This window comes from Cebus imitator, unplaced genomic scaffold, assembly GCF_001604975.1.
Source record: "Cebus imitator isolate Cc_AM_T3 unplaced genomic scaffold, Cebus_imitator-1.0 Scaffold109, whole genome shotgun sequence".
NCBI classification, from domain to species: domain Eukaryota; kingdom Metazoa; phylum Chordata; class Mammalia; order Primates; family Cebidae; genus Cebus; species Cebus imitator.
Window position 1 is genome coordinate 2448656 of NW_016107424.1, and position 25962 is coordinate 2474617.

The following is a 25962-nucleotide window of genomic DNA, read 5'->3' on the forward strand; positions in this document are numbered from 1 at the left end:
CACAAGCAAATTAATTATTAATACTAGTGCAACATACTGACAGAAAGCAGTATTTTCAATATAAAACCTACTCACTTTGTAAAAATGATCACACAGTTTATTGTACCACTCACTTCTAAAACTTACACCTGAAAATGAAACATATTATATACAGTACTTTGAAGATAATGTGGATGATCACTAGGATGGTTTAATTATCAGAGAAGTCTCTGCAATTATGAAGCATCTTCTAATATTACCTTTATGGAAAACAAACACACTTGGATGTATTTAAAAGCATAACAGATCACTTAAAGGACCAAAGGCAAGTATCAGAATTCTCAGTCAAGATTTATCCCACATATCATGTCTGCGCTATTGCTGGTGGAAATATTCTCCGCCTCCTCCTAAATTTCCATCTTGCATTCTTTCTTTGTCTGCCAAAGCATCTTTGCTCAGGGTGAACATCCAAGTTGGGTAATGTGCTATGCCAATGAAGCCAAAGAAAATTTGACCTTTCTCTGAATCACTGAGTTTTGTAGAAGGTGAAAAAAAAGTCCCAATTATCAAAGACATTACATTTATCCTAGAGGCAGCTGATTGACCCAAACAAGACTAAGCAAAATTAACTCAGATTCTCTCTTAACCTACCTTATATAAATAAGCCCCAAGTATTCAGGATTTGTATCCTACAATGGGTAATGTGTGTTGGCAAAAGCATCTACTTAATACACAACCAACCAATTATAAAAGCACTGATTAAATTAACCCTCATTTCATTCATTTTCTTTAGTTCCTAAGACAGGATCACAACTCAGTCTCAACTTTTTCAGTTCCTTCAATTACTCTGATGACTGACAAAATTTGGGAAACAGGAGCACCAAGTTCTAAGTTCTTCATACTCCCACACTCAAAACATCTTCACATAAAACTATAAATAAACATCAACTTCCTATCTATAACAATAAATGTCAAGGAGCCAATTTTTTTTAATCTATAATTTCGTTTCTATGGCTCATTTAAAAAATAAAAATAAAACAGTACTTCCGGTCCAGTGCAGTGGCTCATGCCTGTAATTCCAGCAACTTTGGGAGGCCGAGGCGGGAATGTCACTTGAGCTCAGGAATTTGAGACCAGCTACAGCAAAAAAGTGAGATGCTGTCACAAAAAAAAATCAGCCAGGTGTGGGGTGTGTGCATGTAGTCCCAGCTACATGAGAGGCTGGGAAGGGAGGACTGATTAAGCCTGGAAGGTCAGGGCTGCAGTGAGCCTTGATGTCATCAACACATTCAAGTATGGGTGACAGAGTAACACCTTACCTCAAAAAAAAAAAAATCACTAAAAACTTTTTAAAAGAAAAAACAAAAAAGTACTTCCTAATATTTTCTTAACTGCACCTAAACATCAGCGTAATGTGATTATAATTTAGAGCCTAGTTTCAAATCACAGGCCTGTCACTACTAGTTGGGTGGCCTTGTATATTTTACTTAACCTCTGTAAAACTCAGTTTACCCATGTGTCAAATGTGTAAAAAAATCACTCCTTCACACACACACACACAAAATCCTCCTCAAATGGTAGTTCTAAGAATTATGTAAAATGGCTTGTAAGCTAAATGTTTAAAACAGAAGTCTGCTGCTCAATGGATATTCATGGCCTATTATATGCAAGACATCATTAATTAATGTCTTCCCCTATTTTCCTCTGTATGCTTTTCGATTTTAAAAAATATATTTTTTTAAAGTATATCACATGAAAGTATGCCACTTGAGAAAAATCTACTTAAAGCTACCAAGTTTCTCTGCATTTTAAATGATAGAACCACTACAAAGAACATGTCAAATTTATAAGGCAATTTTCAAAAAAAAACAATTTTCACTAAGAACAACACATTCACCATTTACTTGATACAAGTATTACTTTGGATTTACTTTGTGTTTCCTTGGTCTAACTTATTTACATGTTAAAAAGCTTATTATGCAAATTCAAGAATGAATAAAAGGAAAAGAAAAGTGACTGACAAAAGTATCTGAAGTATGCCAACACAACTTTTGTGAAAATAACATTCTTGTCTTGGAAGTTTACAAGGTGGAGCTGACAGATTGTGAGAAACATGGAAGTCTTGTGTTCTTGGAGTAGGGAGGAGAGGCAGTTAATGGTTACAAATTAAATTGCAAAATCTCCGTCAAATATGGGATATAGTGATTTGAAATACGTCTTCTGCACTAATCTCTCACCCAGCCTTCTAATTCAGAAAATTCTTTTGCAATACACAACTGGTATGGCTTTGCCCCGATAGGTTCATATAATGAAAATAAATGATCTGTTTCAAGAAAATGGATACTGGTGTCTATCATTCGAATTTTAGTTCACCATAACCCTGAACAATGAAAGAGCTGAATATATGACTCATAGCTTCTTCATGACTCATTTTGCTATGGGAAACTAGCCTTCCTAAATACTCAAAAATCCTCCACTTCTATAGAAAATCACAACACATGGAAAAGTGACTTCGAATGTAAAAAAAGGATGTTCTATTTTCCAGTGTGACAATGTGCAGAATGTAGTATAATGTGCAAAAACCAACAGTTCACTTCTCAGACTAGTGGTTTTGGTAATTCTACCTATAACAAAAATTTGTGTATGTATCTGTGTGTGTCTGTGTGTGTGTGTGTGTGTGTGTGTCTGTTTGTGTGTTTTTAAACAACAAAGAATTAGTGGTTACCAGGCACTGGGGATAAAAGGGATGAGGAGTTACTGTTTTATGAGTATAGAAAGTTTCAGTTTGAGGTGAGGAAAAAGTTCTGGAGATGTACATTAGTGGTGGTTATATAACAGTGTGGATATACATAATGCCACCAAACTGTACACTTAAAAATGGTTAAAATGGCAAACTGTATATTTTACTACAATAAAAAATTTCAATGTTATTAGTCTTAAAAATGACACTAGATTAAAGAAGAATGTGTTGTTACAAATTCTTGTTCATCTAGGCCAATGATAAAAATTCCCCAAAGCAACAAAGTTAAAATGAGCGCCCAATTAGATTGAGTGAATCAACATAACAAAACCATTTTGTCATTATTGAAAGCTACTAGGCATGCCAGGAGAGTGTACTTACTGAAATTCTGAAATACGTGTGTCTGTGCATAGACATGTAAATATATGTCTAAATACATATATATATACACGTATATACACATAGATACTGTACATGTTTATGGCCAATATAACAATAAATTTGTGTAACCATATCTTTATTAGTCAAATAGTAAAAAAACAAACAAAAAACTCTGGTGGGGTCAATATATAACACATAATTTAAAAGACTGTCACTAATACAGATGATGCGGGGATGGATGCAGCAAACCACCAAGGCACGTGTATATCTATGTAACAAACCTGCACATTCTGCACATGTGCCCCAGAACTTAAAATAAAATAAATAAATACAAATAAAAGATTGTCACTATAGCATGAATCAGACTTGCACACACTGTCTAAATCTACATCTATAGATGTAGAAACTACTATAACAAAATAGTTATGAGAATGGTGTCTACATATCTGAGTCTCCCATCCATGCCAAGAAAACTGTGTTGGTTTCTATTTGCTTACCACTAGTCCCAGAACGAGGGTGCGAACTCTTTCTCCTATCTCAGGTGAAATGTCATTGCCAAACTGCTGCAGGGTAGTAAGGAACCTTTTCAGCTTGCTGAGTTGCCTGGCGCCACAGGCTGGGGGCAGCTGTTGATTAGCCAAAGAGGAGGAGGAAGAAGAGGAAGGCCCGTTGCTGAAGCCATTGGGTGGAGAGGGGGCACCATTCAAGGCTGTAGGAGAATGGCTCGTGCCATTAGTTACTGTCAAGAGCACAAAATCAGAAGAAAATCATAAACTTACAGAGGACATGCATGAGGAAATTGCCACCAAGTCTCTTACCTTTTACATCTACTGGTTTTATAACTTTTTAAATGTTGGGACTTTTGGTAAAATGCTTGGACTTCACAGGGTTACTACATCCTCAGGTACTCTATAACTAAATGGGTTTACTCCTCGTACTAAGTGATGGTATCCTGCACAGAGGCTGATAATAAATAGAGTCTGCTGCAACCTAGAGTCAGCCCTGTCTCCCATGTGCACATATGCCAACCACCTGAAATGCTTCAAACATAGAACAAACAGCTTCGCATGTCAGCCTTTTGTCGCAGGCTTACATCAATATAACAGGACTATTTCTTTACAAACTGCTCCCCTAGAGAAAGTGTACATTTGGTGGAGACTAAATTTATCATTGAACATTTTTAATCATGTTTTGTACACACAACTGACAGCTGTGTTTATAGGAATAGGACTTTCAAGTTTTAACCTTCCACCACCCAATTAGAAGGCTATTTTCTCCCCCTCATACTTCCTAACCACTTCTTTAGAAAATGCATATTTTACATACAAAGCCAACATGGATATAGTGTTTAACAAGGTGTTATTTCAAGAAATCAAAATGGGACACCTCAATCCAGCCAAGAGGATGGAATGGTGGGAATTCAGCAAATTCATTTCTGATAAATTTGTTTGAACATCAAGATGATAATCCCTATCACTCTGTAACCCATAAATACATGCATTAATAACATATAAAAAGAAAGCAAAAAAGTTGATAATCCATAATAAACAGAATTTTTAAATCTGCAACCTTTGCATTAAAGAAAATGTTGATTTTATCATGTTAAGTCAATTAATTTGGTATGCAGACCTTTATCAAACCCATCTTTTTAATATAATTTTGATATAGTTTGAAATTGTCTTAAGGACCATAGTATTCTTAAAAGTTTCATTTTGACAAAATAAAATGGTTCTCTTGTCCCCAGTGAGTATCACAGTAACCTGTCAAGAAATGCCAGCTCACCAGGATGTCTCACAGGAGACATCTGCTTACCCCATGGCTTTGGGTAACAACAAAGCACATATAAGATGACAGGGTTACAACTTGGCATTGCACAGTCGCCTGCTCCTTACATATTTGGAAAGGTCTTTTAAATGGCAGCGCAACATGGCATAAATAGCCTGGGATATGTATTTTGCTAATCCCTTATAGTCCCACAGATCTATTTTCGCCTTTTAGTTATTTTTTATTCATATGGATTTCATAGCACATAGTGTGAAAAATAGCTGCAACCGATAACATTTATTAGTTTCACAAGTCCTTGATGACAATTTCAACCAAGACTTTGAGATTTATTAAAACAAAGTTATCAACTATCCCTAATGAAATATACAGGAAAGAATGGGAAGTTGCAATTCTGTCATAATATTCTGTCTTTTCCTTTGGATTGTACCAAAAGCAATACACTCCACTGACAGAACACAGGACTTGGACAAACAGGAATGGAGTAAAGTTTTACTAAAAGTCTAATAGGTTCAAGACAAGAAAGATGCTTTTCACTTTACAAAGTTTTCTGTATGATATTGTTGCATATCAATACCCTTTTTAACTCAAAGATGTTAGATTTTAACATTATTTGTAACAGTTTGAAATAGATGAAAATGGTGTTAGAAGATCAGAAGTAACCTAGAAATAATGATAGCATATTTTCGTGTCCCAAGGCATGCTGAAAAAACTAAAATAAAGAGCTCCACATTAAGATGAATTAGAAGTTACAGTGGTACCAACTGCAATTACAGACCAACTGCTACTTCATTTGCTAAAATCATAGCAGACTACAACTTTGAAGCAGTAATAAAAAGGAAGGCAAATATTGGCAGTCATACAAATTATACCTAAGCTATGATATTTCTCTGCTCAATACCTACTCACTGGCAAACAAATGATTTTTTTTGCTTCATTTCTGCATAATACATTGATGCTGAATCTTATTTTCCCTTCATTTTTCATTTGCAGAGATAAATCGAATTTAAACATTAAAACTGAAACTCAGAAGCCTGAAATGACTACTTACACGTTGTCGGTGTAAATGAACTGGTTCTTGGAGCTCCTTGAGTAGTTGGGGGAGGTGGCATCGTTGGAGGAGTCAGCCTAGATTGCGTCTTCACATCCACAGGTGAGTCTGGCATTGTGGAGTGCTTCTCAGTACGATCTGGAGGATGCCACCAGGAACATATTATTTTACTCCTTAAGCACCTCAATTTTTCAAGTGGGGTTTATCTTTTTTAAAAGCAAGTGAACAGAAGAAATTCAACATCTTCTATCAATAAAATATGCTTATCTACTGAAGTTTAAATCAGGATTTTATCATCCAAACCCCACTTAAGAAGGTATAGCACAGATGGCAGGACCTCATTTGTAACTAGGTTATATTATATCCTATTGTTATTTCTGGCTTAGGCAGATGCTACCTTGGTAGTGTTATGTGCAGCAGCACAACTGCACTGGAAGCTGCAGCCAATGTTAGCAAGAGGTAGAAAATAGATGAGGAAGTAGGATGATAATGAACCCCTCATGACAGCTCAGAAATAACAAAAACCTGAAGTCTGTTATGCAGGTGAGATACTGGTAGGAGCCAGCTCTTTGTAATGATTTTCTGTAACACCTCCCTTCCCTTTGCCATCTTTAGTTTTCTGGCCTCCTAGATGAAACAAGTTATTGTCCTCCAGACATATTTCACACTTCAATATTTCCTGCCCTGTTTTAAAAATCGCTGCTATGTAAGTGTCATGTACTATACAACAAAGTGAAGCTATTATTTACTTCGAATGTGTAAATTTATGACCTGTCATTTTAAAAGCATGAAATCAATATTCCAATTAATAATCTCAGAGTAAGAATGTAAAAGTCCCACATGGAGAACTAAAAAGAACTAGACACTTTTAATATTTTTCTCATGAGTATGTGACAGATACGAAGAAATTTCTTGATTATCCAATAATGGACATTCATACTTCAGAACTGCTTTCTCTTAAGTATGCTTTTCCCTTGACAGTTTGAACTGTTTTTCTCAATCTAATCTGCTTATCAAGGCAACAGACTTTTTGATCTGCTCAAAGCAATTTCTTAACACTTCGGTTGCAATAAACACTTAAAGGTTGAAACAATGTTGGTATCATTTTAAGAAAGATGCAATAAAAATAATCATCATTCGAATAAGAACATTTGCATGATGAGCTAGTCAACAGCAGTATCACAGTCTATTTTTGGTTCTTTAGATCCAATTCTTTCACAAACATGTGGAGGCATGCACATGAACACACAAACACGCCCAAAATGTTTTGAGGCACTCTTGCAGTTATAGACACAAATACCTCACACTTGGGCTTTTAGAAAAGTGAAGTAACTATTATGAAAGAATAAGCCTTTAAAAATGTTATAATAACCACAGTCAGAAATTCTCAAAATTAAAGGTCAATTATTGAAAGAAAAGGAAAAACCCAAATCACTACTATCACAATTCCAAATCTACCTCACTTTTGTTCAAAGCAATTTGAACGCTTGGGTTGCAATAAAACACAACGTTTAAAATTTGAAATAATGTTGGTATCACTTTAGGGAAGATACAATTAGAGAATGAAAATAATCATCATTCTAATAAGAGCGTTTGTACAATGAGCTGCTATTATTATTATTGATGAGTTAACAGCAATATCAGGGTTTCTATTTCTGAATCTCTGCTGCTGACTGAATAAAAACGAATGTCCCCATAGTGAATAAAAGTGTTTGGAGTGGAAGGATGGTAGGGACACACATGAAGAGCATTTTCAGCATTGTCTACTGTTAAAAGCTTGTCTTCAGATTGCTATTCAGAGCATTTAACAACCGGTAAGTCACTTATTCTAGAAAAATACAGAAGTTAGGCAGGCTTAAAATTGCTTTTTCAATAGTTAAATTCATTGCACATTCTACTCACCTCAACCAACCTCAGCAACAAGGGAATAAATAGCTTCCCGCTTATGTTGCAGCTGAGGGAAGAGGTACAGCAGCAAATACAAGTCTCCCTAAATAAAGGCAAATATTTCTGTCATGCCAAGGAGGGAGGGAGAAAGGGAGTCTTGCCAGAGTCGACTGGGAGATAACAGTGGGAACTGCTGGTCCATCTGGTTTTCATTCTGCTAACACTCACACGGAACTGTTAGAGAAGGCAGTCCAGAAACACAGATTTGAAGCACGTGGTTGCACAGACAGAGAAAGGAAGAGCAGGAGGGGGAAGGGGAAGTGGGAGTAACAAAAAAATAAATAAAGCAATAGGAGGAAAAAGAAGAAGAGGAAAAAGAACAAAAAGAAGAGGAGGAAAAAGACAAAAGAGCCTGATTGGGGAGTCAGTTTCCCTCAACAGCTTCCTTTACCCTTAGTGACTACAAGATGGACCTTAACATGTACGGGCCCCTGCCTAACTCAAGTTTATAGAGTTAAGGAACAATATCTAAACATTAAATATATTTGAAGCTTGTTTTTCTATTTCAAATAGACCACACTAAAAAAAAAGGAACTATAAACTTGACGATAGGTTTCCTCCTCAATTTTAAGATTTAAGTTTGTATTTAAGACAATCTTTGTATTCCCATCTTCTTCTTTCCCAATTTTAGAAAGTTTTTAGTATATTCATAAATTTGATTTGAAAACATCCGAATATTGCCTTGGTCCACATTTGTAACATGATTCCTAACCAGAACATCAATATCATCATCCATAGCTAATTTTTTTTAATTCTTGAAATGTCAACAATAACTAGTGAACCAATGCATAGAAAACACCACTACTTCTAATAGGAATATTAACATTCTAGCCAGGATATATGTATATGTGCATATATTTAGGGTTTTGACATTAGCCAAATTTGTGCAATGGTTAGCTTCACTCTGATCAAATGGAGTTCCAGCCCAGAGGTCCTACAAACTGAGACAAAGTGGGACCATATGTAGCTCATTCTGTGCTGTTCAGTGGAATCAATTCAGGATGGAGATGGATGGTGAAATAACCAGCCAGGCCTAATCCACATACACATGAACAATCTCTAGAGCAGAGAGATTTAAGATAAATTCAGAAAATGTGTTTCAAGTATGCTGAGCCCTGTCACATTTGTTTTGGATTATTTTTTCTAAATTCTTGAAATATATATATTCAAACTTTTATAGCAAACAGCACAATCAAGCTAATTTAACCATAGAAGCATTTCACTCCATTTCAAATTACAGGACATGGTAACACCAGTATTAAGTTATAATATTTCTTATATAATTTTTTAAATTTATGGAAATTATACTGTCCTGATATGTAATTTCTATTTTTTAGTTGCAATAGGGGAATTCTGATGTATATTCAAAGACTGACACAAAAGTCAAAAGAAAAAGAAGAATCAACTTCTGCATCAGATCATGTAGCAAAGGTAAGTAAAATCAAAAAGGGCTGACTTTACCTTTACCTTAATGATCACATTACTTCTAAACAAGACCATCTTCCCTCTGGGTAACATTCTCTCACATGGCAAATATCCAACACATATGTACCAAAGATGGTTGATGCATGGAAAAAATGTGGCATATATAAATACTTTTCCTATATGATTTCAATATCCAGTTCAATGTCAGGGCCTTCTAGAAGTGGTATGTTTTCCATTTCCTTTTTTTTTTTTTTTAATAAAAAGAAAAGGCATGGCATAATCTGCCATGGCACTTACTTTACTCTTAGTTAGTTTAAATAGCAACAGATGTGTTTCTAAAGTACCAAAAAAAAAGGTATTCTGCATTTTCCTTGTTTACATACCATTCTACAGAGGACCAGTGTTTGGTAGGTGGTACAACTTTTTCTATCAATTTATCAGGTCAATTATAATAGAAGTCTCAGAGATGTTACAGATTGGGGGAAACTTCTTGGACAATTAGTAGTTATTCTGTGTTAGTCATATTTGAACAAGTGTTGGCTAAGCCAGACGGTATGTGCTGGAGACGGTAAGCTAAAGTGAAATGGAAGTCCTGTAACAGGAAATAGGAAAGAAGAAGGAAGCTAGAGAGGCATCAACCTGGTATAGAATTTTAACTTTTATTTCACTGGAAAAGATGGCAAATACAGTTCTGAAAATGATGCTATGTAGTGACTCCAATGTCTGGGTGTCAGATGTTGCGGGAGAATGTCCACGGACCAGGAAGATGGTGCTAGTTGCTTCTGCCCTCCATCCAGCTTCCACTCTTCCTTGATGATCACTGTGGTAATGCCCATTCCTGCTCAGAACCCATCCGCAATGACCAAGAATGAGAGTCAAATGCTAACACGCTAAGCATCATGAAATGACACAGTGGGGTCATTTGGCATAAGAGAAAAACTTCCTGAGTGAAGGCAGACTGTTTTCAAATGTTGACTCTCTCAACAATTAGTAGTGAGTTCTCAGAAAAGTTAGTTTTCCTGAGCCTCAGTCCCTTATAGGAAAAACGCAAAAATGATCCCTCATAGGAATGTGGTGAGATTAAATGAGATTGCACGTTTAAAACTCTAGCACTGTACCTACTTATACTAAGTACCAACGGGTGTGAGCTTCATTCTCTTGTGCCTTCCGCTCCATGATCCATTCCTGGCTTTTCCCTCAAGCCTAGGTTCTATCAATATAGGCTACCTTGGGATTCCCTGGCTTTTCTGCCTTTCTTTCTCATGCTGCTGCCCTCCTCTAGAATGACCTGTCCCATCCTGCACATTCTTCACTGCTCACTATAGATCACACATCCTCTTTCAGCTTCCCTCAACTGCCCCAGGTAATTAGCCATATCACATTACCTCTGTCTTTCTTTTAGCATTTATCATGGCCCCCCTGTATGATGGTCACATGAATACATTATACACCCAAACATTCCAACCAATGTAAATGGTAAGCACTGATGGCAATATTTTTAAAAATTCCTTCTGAGGATACTTAATAAATAAATATTAAAAGAATAGTTACATTTCTAACTATTAGAAATCCATTCCTTATATCATTGCCAGTTCAATGATAACAAATTTCATGGTAAAAGACAAATATACACCATCAACAGTATACAAAGAGAGAGGATAGAATGCAGGTAACATGAGGAGCTACTGGAGACCTGAAATTTGGTTCAACTTTGCAACTAACTTATATAGATGACTTGTCACCTCATGTCTTATCATAGGTGCTGTGATCTGAATGTTGCCCAAAATCCATGTGTTGAAACTTAATCACGAATGTGATAGTATTAAGAAGTGGCGCCTTTGGGAGGCAATCAGGCCATTAGGGCTTTCCATCATGGATGGGACTGGAGAGAACCAGGGAGGCCACTTTTGCCCTTCCATCTTTTCTGACATGTGAAGAGGCAGAATTCCGGCAAGAAGCTGCCATCTTGAAAGTAGAGACCAGTCCCTCACCAGACACTCAACCTGTCAGTACCTTGATTTTGCATTTCCCAGCCTCCAGATGTATGAGAAATAAATTTCTCTTGTTTAAACTACCCACTCTAAAGTGCTGATATTGTAGTAGCACAAACAGACTAAGACTATAGATATTTTATGAATAGCATTTTTTGCTGAAACAAATAGGATCTTATTTATTCTCTGATCTAAAACCTTTGGGAGAGTCCTATTGTCCATAGAATAAAATGCAAGCTATTTAGCTTAGTCCATGTTGCAGATACTATTCTTACTCAACAACCCTCGTTGCTTTCTTCCTTGCTGGAGAGCCCTGAGTTTGTTCGGGCACTCACCCTCTTCCCACAACTGTTGAGGGCAATCCTCCTTGTTTTACATTAGTCAGATTATCACAGTTTCTTTTTTTAGTAGCAGGCTTCAGAGGTGAATGTCGTGATTCAATTCTGGACAATGGGCCATGAATGGAGGTCTACTGAAGAGGTTGTGAGAAAGACATTCTCACTTTCTAAACAGGGACCCAGGAAGCAAATAGTCCCTTCTCTTCTAATAGGCACTGTTGTATCTATAAGTGATTACTTCCCTTCACTTTTTTGAATTTCACTTTTCTTATCTATAAATTAAGCATGTTGGATTTGCATGCTTCCTAAAGATCTTTTGCAAATGCTAATATTCACTGGTTTCTTTCTATAGATACAACTTATGATCATTACAAGCATAAAGATTACTACCCTGAAAACATATATTTGATAATAAAGTGACCACAAATACAATTGATTTGAAAGTAGTGATTATAACTAGCCTTCTGTTCACATAAATTTCCATGTCCACAAAAATGTCTGAATATCAATTTTTCTCCCATAAACATTAAAATTAATGTCCACCTCCTCTTTTCAAATACATTTTCAATCCTCATTACAAAATCCTCATCAATGATTTAGTTACAAAAACAATCCTTAAGCCCAATTCTCCCTTTTTAGTTGCCACCAAGACAATCACTAGGATTTTCTTTCATAGCCCAGGATCTTAAAAGAGAAACTATAATCACTTTCTCTGGTTCCTCATTTCCCACCCCATTTTCCATGCAGTAAGATCAGAAATCTATGAGACTATATGCCTAAACATTTCTCTCCCTGTGCTAGAAACTGCCATTCCCTCTAATCTCGTAACTACATTGGGAATCACCATGTTCTTTCATGAACTTGCACCCAAGACACCAACAGGCCTAGGCATAGCACCTAGCCCAAGACAGGCAATATCAGTCCTTCTCCAAGGTCTTTATATTTAGAGTTGAGTAAGGAAAACAGTCCCTCTCCAGAGGTAGATAACTGTGCCATCCACTGCCCTCCACATCTAGAAAGCAGGGCTGCAGTACAAAAGCCGACAACTAACAAGCAGAAAGAAGCAAAGAGAAGTAATGAGATTGTCATGGCAGTGGTAAATAAAGTCCCTCTTTTTACTGAATACTAGGGACTTGTCATATCTGTACAGTTCCTACAATTTGGGTCTTCCAAACCTTTTACAGGTTCCTAGTCAATCAATCCCTTCTTTACCTAAAACCTAGATGGAGTTGATTTTCACCTAAACCAAGAAATGCTGATAATTAACCCTGGGATGTAAGGTGAAATGTGGTAGCTCATGCCTGTAATTTCAGCATTTGGGGAGGTTGAGGTGGGTGGATCAATTGAGTATAGGAGTTCAAGACAAGCCTGGCTAACATGGCGAAGCCCTGTCTCTACAAAAAATACAAAAATTAGCCAGGTGTGGTGGCACATGTCTATAGCTCCTGCTATTCAGGAGCCTGATGCAGGAAAATCTCTTGGGCCTGGGAGGCGGAGGCTACAGTGAGCCAAGATCCTGCTACTGCACTCCAGCCCATGTAACAGAGTGGGACCCCATCTCAAAAAAAAAAAAAAAAAACAAAAAAAACCTACCCTGGCATGTAGCATCAAGTTATCCTCCTAAACTCCACTGAAACTCTTCTCAATTGTCACTTTATTATTAGTCCAAGAAACATGTACACTACTTTATCTGTCACCTGGCATCTCTGTAACATCTGACACTTCGTCACTTTCTCCTTGAACTATTTGCATCCCCACAATTCCATGAGTCTAATACTCTCTTTTTCTGGCCTTCCTCACTTCCTCTTCTCAGTCTCTTAAGGGCTCCTCTCTTTCCTGCTCTGTGACAACTACTGACATTTTCCCCTAAAGTTCCTTCTTCGGCCCTTTTCAAATCTTTATATTCTTCCTTAGTGGTTTCATTTGTGTTATCATTGGGCTTCAGAAACAGGACTAGAATTTGCCATCCCCTATGTAAAATTGGCCATGTTTTATAACCCCTGTATTGTGGGAATAAACTCAGATAATGTGTATTGCATTCTTGGTCAAATGCCTGACACATGGTAAGCACTCTGGAAAGGGTGACTTTATTCTCTCCGTGGCCAGTACGAAAATAACTCTAGTCAACATCCTTCCAAATTCTAGACCCAAACTTCCAGAGGGCTACTCATTTCTACAACCTGAATCATCTACCATCTCTTGCCTGACCTATTCAACAAGTCATTGAATGACCGAATGAGCTTCCAACCATCTCTGATACATTCTCCAAACCATATCCAGTTATTTTTCTATGTATGCCAATGGTATGACCAGAGATCCTGACTCTCTCCTCTTGTAATCTTCAAATATCTCTTATAACTTTAGAGGATAAAGTCTGTGTTCCTTAACAGGACATAGAAAGACCTTTGTGACCCATCTGGCTCCTGCGAATGCTCCAGACACATCTTCATTTCTGTCATCCAACCCGTCCCCACCTCTGACCTCCATACTAGATAGCTGCAGTTCTCCAAATGCCCCTGGTCACTCCAGCTTTCATACTCACTGCATCCCTTTCTTTAAATACTCTTTACCCCACCACTGCCTGATTAAGTCCATTATTCCTTTAAAATTCCCTTCAGGTGTCACTTCAACTAGAAACCTTTGCCGACAACCTTTCTATCCCCAGCTGGCTGGGTTTGTCCCAGGTTCTCATATTACATGTCTAGATCCCTCTTGCAGCACTGACCACACAGTACTTAGGCCACAATTTACTTAAGAGCAATGATGACATTTTATTTGTTTTTATAGTCTCAGCACTTAGCACAGTGTCTGACACACAGCTTTAACTCAAGATGAAATCATCTATGTATCCTCTTTTTTCCTCCCATCATCCAAAAAGAATTCCAAAATAATTTTTACATTCTAGAAAAATTAATCACCAAAGATAAATCTAGAAAAATACTACAAATTATTCAATTCATCAGTTTTCTAATACTTCTTAGTAATCACAAAATATTTCCTAAGGCTTTTTAGTATATATTTAAAAAAAAGGGCTTATAAGGCAATTTATACACATATGATCTATAGCCTCTAAAAACTCTGTTTTACAACAGTAGTGTCAGTGTAGTCATATATGCACACATTCAAAACAAAGAGAAAAGCATATTGTAAACCCAAAACATACTTTTTTCCACATTCTACAAGTTTTCTGTCACTTTGCCTATGGACGGCAGGATTACCGATTATTTTTATTTTCTTCTTGTTGTTTTCCTCCATTCTATAATGGGCAAATTTTATCTTTTACACGCCAAATAAACCAATAAACACCAATAAACAACAACAACAACAAAAACTCTTATTAGGATAAATCACCTAAAATCAGGGTTAGGCATTGTGCCGAATGTGGGACATGCTTTATCTCACTTTAAATCTCTTATGAAAAGGTACTATAAATTTGCTCACTTTATAAAAAAAGGAACTGAGGCCCAGAGGGATTGAAAAATTTGCCCAAGTTCATAAGTCAGGTCTTAATCCAGCCTTCTTAGAGTCCATTATCATCTATAACTATTGTCATTTTATTAATGATCTGGAAAACTGGGATATGAACTGCACTTAGTAAATGTTAAATCTGGAGCTAACATTACATTAAAACTGCATCTTCCAATAAAGTAGCCACTAGCCACATGTGACTATTTAAATTTTAATTAAGATTAAATAAAATTTAAAATTTAGTTTCTCAGTCACACTAGCTGCATATTCATTACATGTGCCTGATGGTTACTATGTTAGAAAGCTCAGTTATAAAACACTTCTGTCATCACAAAAGGACAATGCCATCCTGGAATAATGACTCTGAAATGTTATCCTAGAAATAATAGCTCTGGGGAAGGAGTCCATGGAGATGACAAGGCAGCCGGAAGGGGTGGGAGCAGGACCACGTGGGGCCTCATCCTAAACACCTTGCATGCCATTCACATCTTTTCACCTGCTTTATATGCTAGATTTCTGCATTTGATGTTGAGATAGGAAAAACAAAAGTTTGAATCCCAAAGATATGTAAGCTACGAGCTCTGAAGAAGTGAGTCACCAGGCGTTCTCAGTCCAAGTGATCAGTAAACGTCAAGGTGACCATGCCAGTGAGGACAAGAACATGGGCTCAGTCCTGGGATGAGCCAATCAGCAGTTGGTCCAGAATCAGAGACAACAGACTGAAGCACAACCCTATGTCTTTAATGGGTGTGAACTTGGATTAAGAGAGAAGCCAGGCAAGAGAATGAGATAAATCTATGCCAATCTATCACTGTTTCTGAAAAACTAATTTCAAAAAAATGTTTGGCTCATTTCCATACCGGGACAACATGAATTCCCCTTCCCTTCCTCTACAGCACTTAATTCAGCTAGCTATGCAAGGCACATTTATCTTATCTTTGAATGTCTCCCCATCCAGAATGTCAGCTTCATAAACAGAGATTTTTCTGTTTTGTTAGCTCCAGCTTCTGTAGCATTTAGAAAAGTGCCTGAAATACTAGGCATTGTATGTATGTATGTATGGATGGATGGATGGATGGATGAATGAATGGATGGATGGATGGAATAAGTGGAGAGGAGGAAAGGAGGGAGGGAGGGAGGGAGGGAGGAAGGTAGGAAGGGAGGGAGGAAGGGAGGGGAGAGGAAGGGAGGGAGGAAGGAAGAAAGGTTCGTTTCTGCCAAAACAGCTAGAGACATGTTAATAATTCTTTAGTTACCTAAAGTGGGGCAAAAGAGAATAAGGCAAATAGGATACATGGTGAAGGCATATACCCATTCAAATGGAGGTAAAATACTGAGAAGTAGAAGCAGGACCTAGTCTAAACCAATTTGCTCATTTTTAGAAAGAAATGACCTGTAAACCACCAAGAAAACAGAAAGCACTGTAAACATTAACAAATAAGCCAGCATGGTGGCTCACACCTGTGATCCCAGCACTTAGGGAAGCCAAGGTGGGAGAATCACTTGAGATTAAGAGCTAGAGACCAGCCTGGGCAACATAGTAAGTCCCTTTCTCTACATAAAAAAAAAAAAAAAAATTAGGTCCAGGCATGGTGGCTCACACCTATAATCCCAGCACTTTGGGAAGCCGAGGCAGGTGGATTGCTTGACCCAGGAGTTTGAGACCAGCCTGGGCAACACGGCAAAATCTTGTCTCTACAAAAAATACAAAAATTAGCCAGTCTTATAACCTAGTCTGAAAACAAATAAATAGATAAAATTTTTTAAATGAAATTTAAAAAATTTAAGAAATAGTTTGCTGGGTATGGTGGCATGTGCCTGTAATTTCAGCTACTCAAAAGTATCACTTGAGCCCAGGAGTTCAAGGCTGTAGTGAGCTACAACTGTGCCACCGCACCTTTGCCCTGGGTGACAGGTGACAGAGTGAGGCCCTATCTCTCTCTAAAAAAAAAAAAAAAAAAAAAAGAAAAACCAAACAAAAAAACAGACAACAAAAATTAACAGGTACAAGTACCCAAATAATGGTTCTGGATAGAAAAATCATACTCATTTCATGAAGTAAGGAAAGAATTGCTGTCATAGGAATACTGGTGGACACCAGGCATTACTTGTACGTCTAAGTCCTTCAGAAACATCATCCCTTCCACAGCTGTTATCACCTTTATTCCAGTGACTGCTGTTTCTTGTTCCAATCACCACTTCCTGGAGGTGCGTAAGGTACCAAGTGGGTATCAAGCAGCAGCCTGGGATCTAACTACTTCACTTAAAATAGGGTAGTTCTGGGTTAATCTGACTTACACTCTGGTATTTTAAGATCTCATTTAAAAATAAGGGTCCTTAAGAAAAGTTTAAAGTCCCTGGCACAGACAAATAGCAAATGTCTACTTAAAGATAACAATACTTAGGAAGAAAAACTAAATTGCCAAAATAACAGAAGTCATTCCTGCTTATCCAAAGAGAAGAGAAAGATGCATGTTATCACAAGGGCCCCAAAACTGAACACAAGAATGTATCTTAACACCCTGATGCCAAACTGTAGTTCATTCTGGAAAGTAAAAAATAAAAAAATAAAAAAATAAAAAACAAAAAAAACAAAAATAAGTTATTAGTGATCCAAACCTTTTATCATCTTGAAGAACTGACAATTATTATTCTAACAACATTTGTCTTATCTGCCAAGGTTAAAGAAGGTTATAGAGAAGGCTCAGAGAGCTGCTACAGAAAAATAGTAGCACAGACACCCAGTAGAGTCAGTTAACGACAGCAGTTAGGAAATCAAGACAGACTATCAGGAAGGTGCCCAGAGTATGTACCTGTGGTTAAATCATGGACAAGCAAACAGCAGGAGTATAAATGAATACTTCTGGAATTTAACTGAATGTACTCTAGGAAGAAAAAGTACTGTTAGTTTAGGCTTTACATTATAGGCAATGAAAAAGCACTAAGATTTTAGGTAGCCAAATGGCATGCTCATTTCTATAGTGTGAGTACATCTGGAGCAGAGCATGAATAGGATAAAAGTGGTAACAGGCCAGGAGTACTGGATAGCAACAGTCTAGGCAAGATATAAAACAGGAATCCAGTATGGAAATGGCTGTAAGAATGGAGAAAGGGGGAAAATTCAGGAGATATCTGTAAGTATTGCTCAAGTTCACAGAGCTCAGTAACAAGTAAGATGCCCTTGAATAAGCAGAAACTGAGAAGTGCATGGTGATGTCAAAAACCAGAGCCAAAACCCAGCAGGAAGAGGTATTTGGAAAAAGGGCAGAATAAGTTCAATTTTGTCAACGATACTGTGCTGTTCATGTATAAAATATCCCAAATAACTTCCTCTCCCACACTTGCCACTATCAAATTATTCTATCTCCTCCATTTCCATGTGCTTCTCCATTTCCACTGCCACCACCAGCATACAAGTCACCACCATCTTCCACTTGGACTTCATAACCTTTCGCCCCACACTGCAATCTGTTTTCATGAAAGAACAGATGAAGACTTCTTGTATAACCAAATGTTTCACTCATTTTTTTAAAAAAGCATTCATTCGAAATTATTTATTGAGCTACATACAATGCACTAGGTACTGTTAGACACTACGGACAGGTCAGTGAACAAAAATTTAAAAAAATCACTACACTCAAGAACTTTACATTCTAATGATCCAATCGAGTCATCCCCTTATTTAAAAGTGTTACAGTGGTTTATCGTAACTCTTAGAATAAAATCCAAAACCCTTCAAATGACCAACAACCTAGACAGATTTAGTCTGGGCCTCTCTGATCTCATCTCATGCCTCATTGGTTTAATCAGCTGCAAACTTCATCTCACCTCAGGGCCTTTCCCTCTTCCTAGAAAATCCATCTCAGATCAAATTCACTTACTCAAGGAAGGCGTCCTTGATCTCTCCTCTATCCTATCCACTGTATTATAAACAATATTGTACCATCTAATCTGTCTTTATAGAGCTTACCACAACTGCTATATATAATTGTATAGTTATTTGTCTAACATCTCCTGCCAGAGAGTCAAGTCCTGCAAGGACATGGGGGCATATCAATTCCTATCATATCAACTCAGTCCCAGAACTTATCACATTGCCAAGTACTTAGTATGAGTAAACAGTGGATAAATAAGAAATTTTCTATCTAAAAAACATAGATTTGAAGGTACAGCAAAACAACTGGGCTCCTTATTCTCTCTTTTTTTTTTTGAGATGGAGTTTCGCTTGTTACCCAGGCTAGAGGGCAGTGGCACGATCTTGGCTCACTGCAACCTCTGCCTCCCAGGTTCAAGCAATTCTCCTGCCTCAGCCTCCTGAGTGGCTGGGACTACAGGTATGCACCACCATGCCCAGCTCTAATTTTTTTGTATTTTTAGTAGAGACGGGGTTTCACCATGTTGACCAGGATGCTCTCTCTCTCTTGGCTTTGTGATCCACCCGCCTCGGCCTCCCAAAGTGCTGGGATTATAGGCGTGAGCCACTACACCTAGCCTCCTTATTCTCTTTAGGAGGAATTCCAAAGTTTCTTCAGTGATAGAAATAACATAATTGATGATAACAATGAAATCACTTTCTCATATTTCAACCTCATTCCCACTGCAATGGGGCTTCTATCACCACTGTTCCACCTAAACCACCCCAGCAAAAAGACCGACTCTTTTGTGGTTAACCCAAAAGATATCTTTCAGTCTTTACCTTACCTGTCCTCTGGGCACCCTTTGAATTCTCTTGGACCCTGACACTTCCTTACCTCTTCATCTTCTGAACTGGCTTCAACCAGTCTGGCCTCTGACACAGGCCTTCCCATCTCATGCAACAAATTCTGCCAGGTGTCTGTATCTCCAAGGAAGAATACTTTCCTGAGGGCCAGACCAAGTGGTCTCACTGCTTTCTTAACATTTCTGGCTAGATATCCCATTAATAGCTACATGTAGAACCAAACCTAACATAGTCCTTTGGAAATGCCTGGCTCCTCCTGTATTTCAATCTCTGAGCATGGCAATATTTTCCACTGAGCTGACCAAGCCAAAATACCACAATCATCCCTAGACTTCTCTCTGGCCACAATGCATCCTAATATCCTGTCAACTTCACTTCTAAATAACCTTTGAGATCCACCCCCAGTTCACTTCTGACCTGGCCTTCAGAACGTATGCAGCCTCTGACTGTTTTCTCTCCTTCCAGTACGTCTCTGCTCAAATCCTCTCTTCATTGCTTTCGGTGCAATAATTCTAAAATGTGAATCTGAAAAAATTTACTTTTAATCCTTCGCAATTATAAAAGTTTGTCGAGATAAAGGATGGTGGTCCTTATCTTTTTAATGCTGTATCTCCAGTGTCGAAACATCTTACACACAGTAGGTCCTTAGTTTTTTGTACTAAACCATCTAAAAAAGTTAACATTGTCAGGTGTCCATTCAACCCCTATTGTGTATATACTCAACATCATTACAAACAAAATACCAATAGAATTTTTTCTAGAATTTTACATATTTTTAAAAAGTTATTCTGAAATAAAAATAAAAATAGCCAGGAAAAACTTTGAAAGTGTGACAAGATTTAATCTAATGGATGTATGTATGTATGTATGTATGTATGTATGCATGCATGTGTGTTTATTTGTTTGAGACAGGTCTTGCTCTATTGCTTGGGCAGGAGTATAGTGGTGTGAACATGAACACAGCTCACTATTGCCTTGACCTCATGGGTTCAAGCGACCCTGTTTCCTTAGCCTCTAGAGTAACTGGGACTACAGGCATGTACCACCATACCAGGCTAATTTAAACTTTTTTTTGTAGAGGTTGAGTCTCATTATGTTGCCCAGGCTGCTCTTGAACTCCTGATCTCAAGCAATCCTCCTGCCTCGGCCTCCCAAAATGTTGGGATTACAGGCATAAACTACAGTGCCAAGCAGCCCAATGTTTATTTAAATGCATGACAAGGCTGAGCGCAGTGGCTTACACCTGTAATCCCAGCACTTTGGGAGACTGAGGCGGGTGGATCATTGGAGCCCAGGAGTTCCAGAACAGCCTGGCCAACAGAATGAAACCCCATTTCTACTAAAAATACAAAATAATTAGCCAGGCTCAGGGGCTCATGCTTGTAATCCCAGCTACTTGGGAGGCTGAGGAATGAGAATCTTTTGAACCTGGGAGGCAGAGGTTGCAGCGAGCCAAGATTCCACCACTGCACTCCAGCCTGGGCAGCAGAGAGAGATTCCCATCTCAGAAAAAAAAAAAAAAAGTATGACAAAACTATAATAATTTGAACAGTGAGCTGCTAGTACATGAATAGATGGCCAAGGTAGCAGAAAAAAAAAATACTAAGTTCAGAAATGGATATACATTTATCTAAGAATTTAGCATACAAGAATTTCTTACAGTAGTGAGAAAAAGTAATTCAATAATTCAGTAATTCCCAAGCAACTACTAGTCAACAGACAGAGTGAGACCCTGTCTCTAAAAAATGAAATAGCTCCATCAAGTCAAAAAGTTCAACAGCCTAACAGAACAAAAATTGTAAAAGAGTACAAACAGAAAATGTACAAAATAAACATCAATATTTATATCATTAAATTAATCATTAATATTTATTTTGTATATTTTCTGTTTGTACTCTTTTACAACATAAGGCGACAAACATAAGGAATCCAAGTATCCATCAACATAGGACTAGATAAAGAAAATGGCATATATATATATATATATATATATACCATGGAATACTACCCAGTCATAAAAAAGAATGAAATCATGTATTTTGCAGCAACCTGGATGGAACTGGAGGGAAAGTTTAACCTCACTAGTATTTTTTTTTTATTAAAACAAGATCATCTTTTTCATCCAACAAAATGTCACTTTTTTAATGATAACATGGCATTAGAGTACAAATTGGAACTTTAATATGCTTTTCTAAAATAATAGTTTTTCTGTAGGACAATTAGGCAATATGTATCAATTGCCTCTAAATTATACATATCCTTGAATACACCAATTTCATTCTTTTAAAATTACTGCAGATAAATAATAGCAAGTGTACAAAGGCATTCATAATGAGGAAATTGGAAACAGCCTAACTATTCAACAAGAGGCATTTGGCAATTCAAATTCTAATATAACCACAGTGAAATATAATGATGTGTATATGTACTTGGAAAGATCGTTAAAATATATTACAACTACATGGGGGGAAAGTTACAAAGCAGTATGTTTTACAAGGTCCTGTTTTTTAAGATAACTATTTTAAGACAATTAGATAGATGGATGTGTATGTGTTTTTGTGCGTAAAAAGACTAGAGGGGTATGTATAATAATGATCTCTATTAGAATACTGAGTACCTATTTCTTAAATTCATGATTCACAATAGGGCAGAACTTTGAAATATATTGACAGGCCGGGCACAGTGGCTCATGCCTGAAATCCCAGCACTTTGGGATGCTGAGGCAGGTGGATCACTTGAGACCAGGAGTTCCAGACTAGCCTAGCCAACGTGGCAAAACCCTGTCTCAGAATCCCAAGTAGCTAGGACTATAAACGTGAGCCACCATGCCAGGCTAAATACAAAAGTTATAATTTTTTAAAATTTGGAGCTCTATCAAGGCGATTCAGCTTTGGATTGAAGGAGTAAAAAGCAGGAAGATTCAAGACAACCAAAAGAGAAGAGAAGGGGTTCAAGAGGCAGGGTTATCTAAAGAGGCTGTGGCACATGAAAGCCCATGAACACACATGAGTAGAAAAAGTGCCTTATTCACCTTTGTATCCCATTCATACAACAGTGCCTAGCATCAATGTTTATTGAACAAAATGGTGAATGTTATTTTAGTAAGAAGAAGGTTCACAAACAACAGCTTATTGAAAGGAAAAGACCTAGAAATCACCTTGGGAAAAAATCCAAAAGTATACTAGAGTACCATAAAAATACAATCTCCAAATAAATGATCAGATTATTTATAAAGCATTCAATAAGTGTCACGTGACAAAACGGAACCCACCCCATAATGCAGTTTCACTAAAAGTTGAGGCCTCTGTAAGGGCTCCCAAAGACAAATCTCAATAATCCGTGACTTATATTAGCAATTTTTTTTACATATAATTATATTTACACATAAATTGAGAAGATATGTATTTAAATGGAGATTTCCTTCTTATATCAAAAAGATACCCACACTCATGTTTATTGCAGCACTATTCACAACAGCAACATAATGAATCAAACTAAGTGTCCATCAACAGAGGACCAGATAAAGAAAATGGCATACACACACACACACACACACACACACACATACACACACACACACACCCATATAGTACTATCCAGCCATAAAAAAGAATCAAATCATGTATTTTGCAGCAACCTGGTTGCAACTGGAGGTTATTATCCTAAGTGAAATAACTCAGAAAGAGAAAGTCAAATACTGTATGTTCTCACTTTCAAGCGGGAGCTAAACAATGGGTACACATAGACATAACGAATGGGATAGACCAGGAAAGGTGACTCATGCCCTGTAATCCCAGCACTTTGGGAAGCTAAAGCAGGTGGATCACGAGTTCGAGACCAGTCTGGTCAACGTGGTGAAACTCTTTCTCTACTAAAAGTATAAAAAGTAGCTGGGTGTGGTGGCGGGAAACTATAATCCCAGCTACTCACAAAGCTGAAGCAGGAGAATTGCTTGAACCCGGGAGACGGAGGTTGCAGTGAGCTAAGATGACGCCATTATAATCCAGCCTGGGTGACAAGAGTGAAACTCTGTTTGAAAAAAAAAAAAGGAATGGGATAATAGACTCCAAAAAGTGGGAGGGGAGAAAGGGTCAGGGTTGAAAATAATCTTTTGGGTATAATGATCACTATTGGGGTGAATGGGTAAACTAAAAGCCCAGACTTTACCACCACACAATTTATGCATGTAAGAAATGCATCTTTACTTGTACATCCTAAATATATAAAAATACTTTAAAGATTTCCTCTTTGCTTACTATGGTCAATATAAAGGGAGATCAACTCTATTTTCACCTTCCATATTTCAAAAGCAAGCATACCTTTTAATACCAAGAAAACCACAGGGGAACCTAGAACCATAAAGTTCTGGCTAGCTACAATTTGAATGACACATTTTTACAATTCAGACACCACCTTAAGCTCCAGGGAAGTGTCTCAAGTGAACACATACATAAATTTAACATTAATAAGTTCTTAATGTAGTCTCACCTCTATTTATACTATAAATGTGGGTATATATGTTATTAAATTGACAGTCTAAATTCCTATCCATTTACCAGGAATCATTTATATTTCATATAGCACTAGAGATCTCTTCTCTGAGCTTATGAAGAATTATAATGGGGGATATCAAACCAAACATTGATGGACAACTGCAAAGAGCATTCCACATATAAATGAAAAATGTTGCTTGCTAAAGATCTATAAGGTTGTTTTCAAAAACACAATCTTCTTGATACTGTTTGTCAGATAAATTAATTATGAAAGTAATAAATGTCTAAATATAAAAGAAACTGCTTTCAATTTTCTAAGATCATTGTGCTATTAACTTGTTACTAACAAAAACTCAAGTTAAGATATATCCAAAACCATTCCTATGATAATATCACTAGTACCTCCCTAAAAGGCAAAGGGATAGAATTCTTGGAATGTGATCAACACATTCATAGAAGACCACTGTGATGGTCAATGTCACCACTCCTTGAGTGACAGCAAGAAAAACCGTTGGGAACTTCTGTTTTGAGGGATCAACACAGTATCTTTGAATACCTTTCCTTTTCAGGAGAACTTGCCAGGATGCCTCAAGAAGGGTTCTGAAGCCTAATAAACCATTATACAAATTCTAGTCTTTATCTCCTTTTTTCTAAAGAACAATAACTTACTTGTACAAGTTTGGGCCTCAAGAAAATGCTAGATATTGCCCTGGAAAATTATGCTTTAGGTCAACTTATCTGAGCTGACTCTAGACAAAATACGAGGTCAGCATAGTTAACCTTCAGTGTTTTCTTGTTCTCCTTTGTTTAGCTTCCTTTCAGTACCTCCCTCTATTCCTCTGATCTCCAAGAAATCTGGAACTCTTATACTGTTCCCTAGCTAAAGATGCCAAAAAGTGACAGCCATCTAGGCCCAATGTCATGAGCTTCATATCTGTCCCAAATGTCTACTTTTGGGACTAAAGTTCCAATAGTCATTTCAACTAATTCATATAATGGTGATAAACTAATGATGGCAATTTCATATACATATATACACCCTCTTTTCAAGACATAAAAATTGATGATCTTCAACTGGGCTGGGAAAATAGGCTACTGGATCAGAATCACATGAGAAATTCTGAAATAAACTTTCTTATCAATACACAAATTTATAACCCCATGTCCTGTGGATGACCAATGCCTTGAGAAGCCACAGATGCTGATGTTGGGAGGGAGGGAGGGCAGAGAGAAACATCATCCAACTGAGCAAAAGAAATGCACATGGGCCTTGTTTTCTCCTCTGCTCATACATACATGGTAGGTGTTCAGTAACTGCTATGTTTCCAGTCAATATTTTTTTAAAAAAATACATTAAAAAGTCATCAGGTGTGGTGACCCACGTCTATAATCCCAGCACTTTGGGAGGCTGAGGCAGGCAGATCACTTGAGGCCAGGAGTTCAACACCAACCTGGCCAACATGATGAAACCCCGTCTCTACAAAAAATGCAAAAATGAGCCAGTCATGGTGGCATGCATCTGTAGTCCCAGCTACTCAGGTGGCTGAGGTGGGACGATTGCTTGAGACTGGGAGGTCAAGGCTGCAGTGAGCCATAATCACACCATTGCACTCCAGCCTGGGTGACAGAAAGATATCTGGTCTCAAA

At 37.4% G+C, this 25962-nt stretch overlaps 1 protein-coding gene across 1 annotated transcript in view; it reads right to left on the reverse strand.

Annotated features, from left to right (window-relative positions):
* The window catches only part of RUNX1T1 (RUNX1 partner transcriptional co-repressor 1), a 141098-nt gene that overhangs the window by 57341 nt on the left and 57795 nt on the right, over nucleotides 1–25962 (reverse strand). The window contains 2 exon segments of the mRNA XM_037741862.1: nucleotides 3598–3839; nucleotides 5934–6071. Coding sequence (XP_037597790.1) covers nucleotides 3598–3839; nucleotides 5934–6071 — 380 coding nt within the window.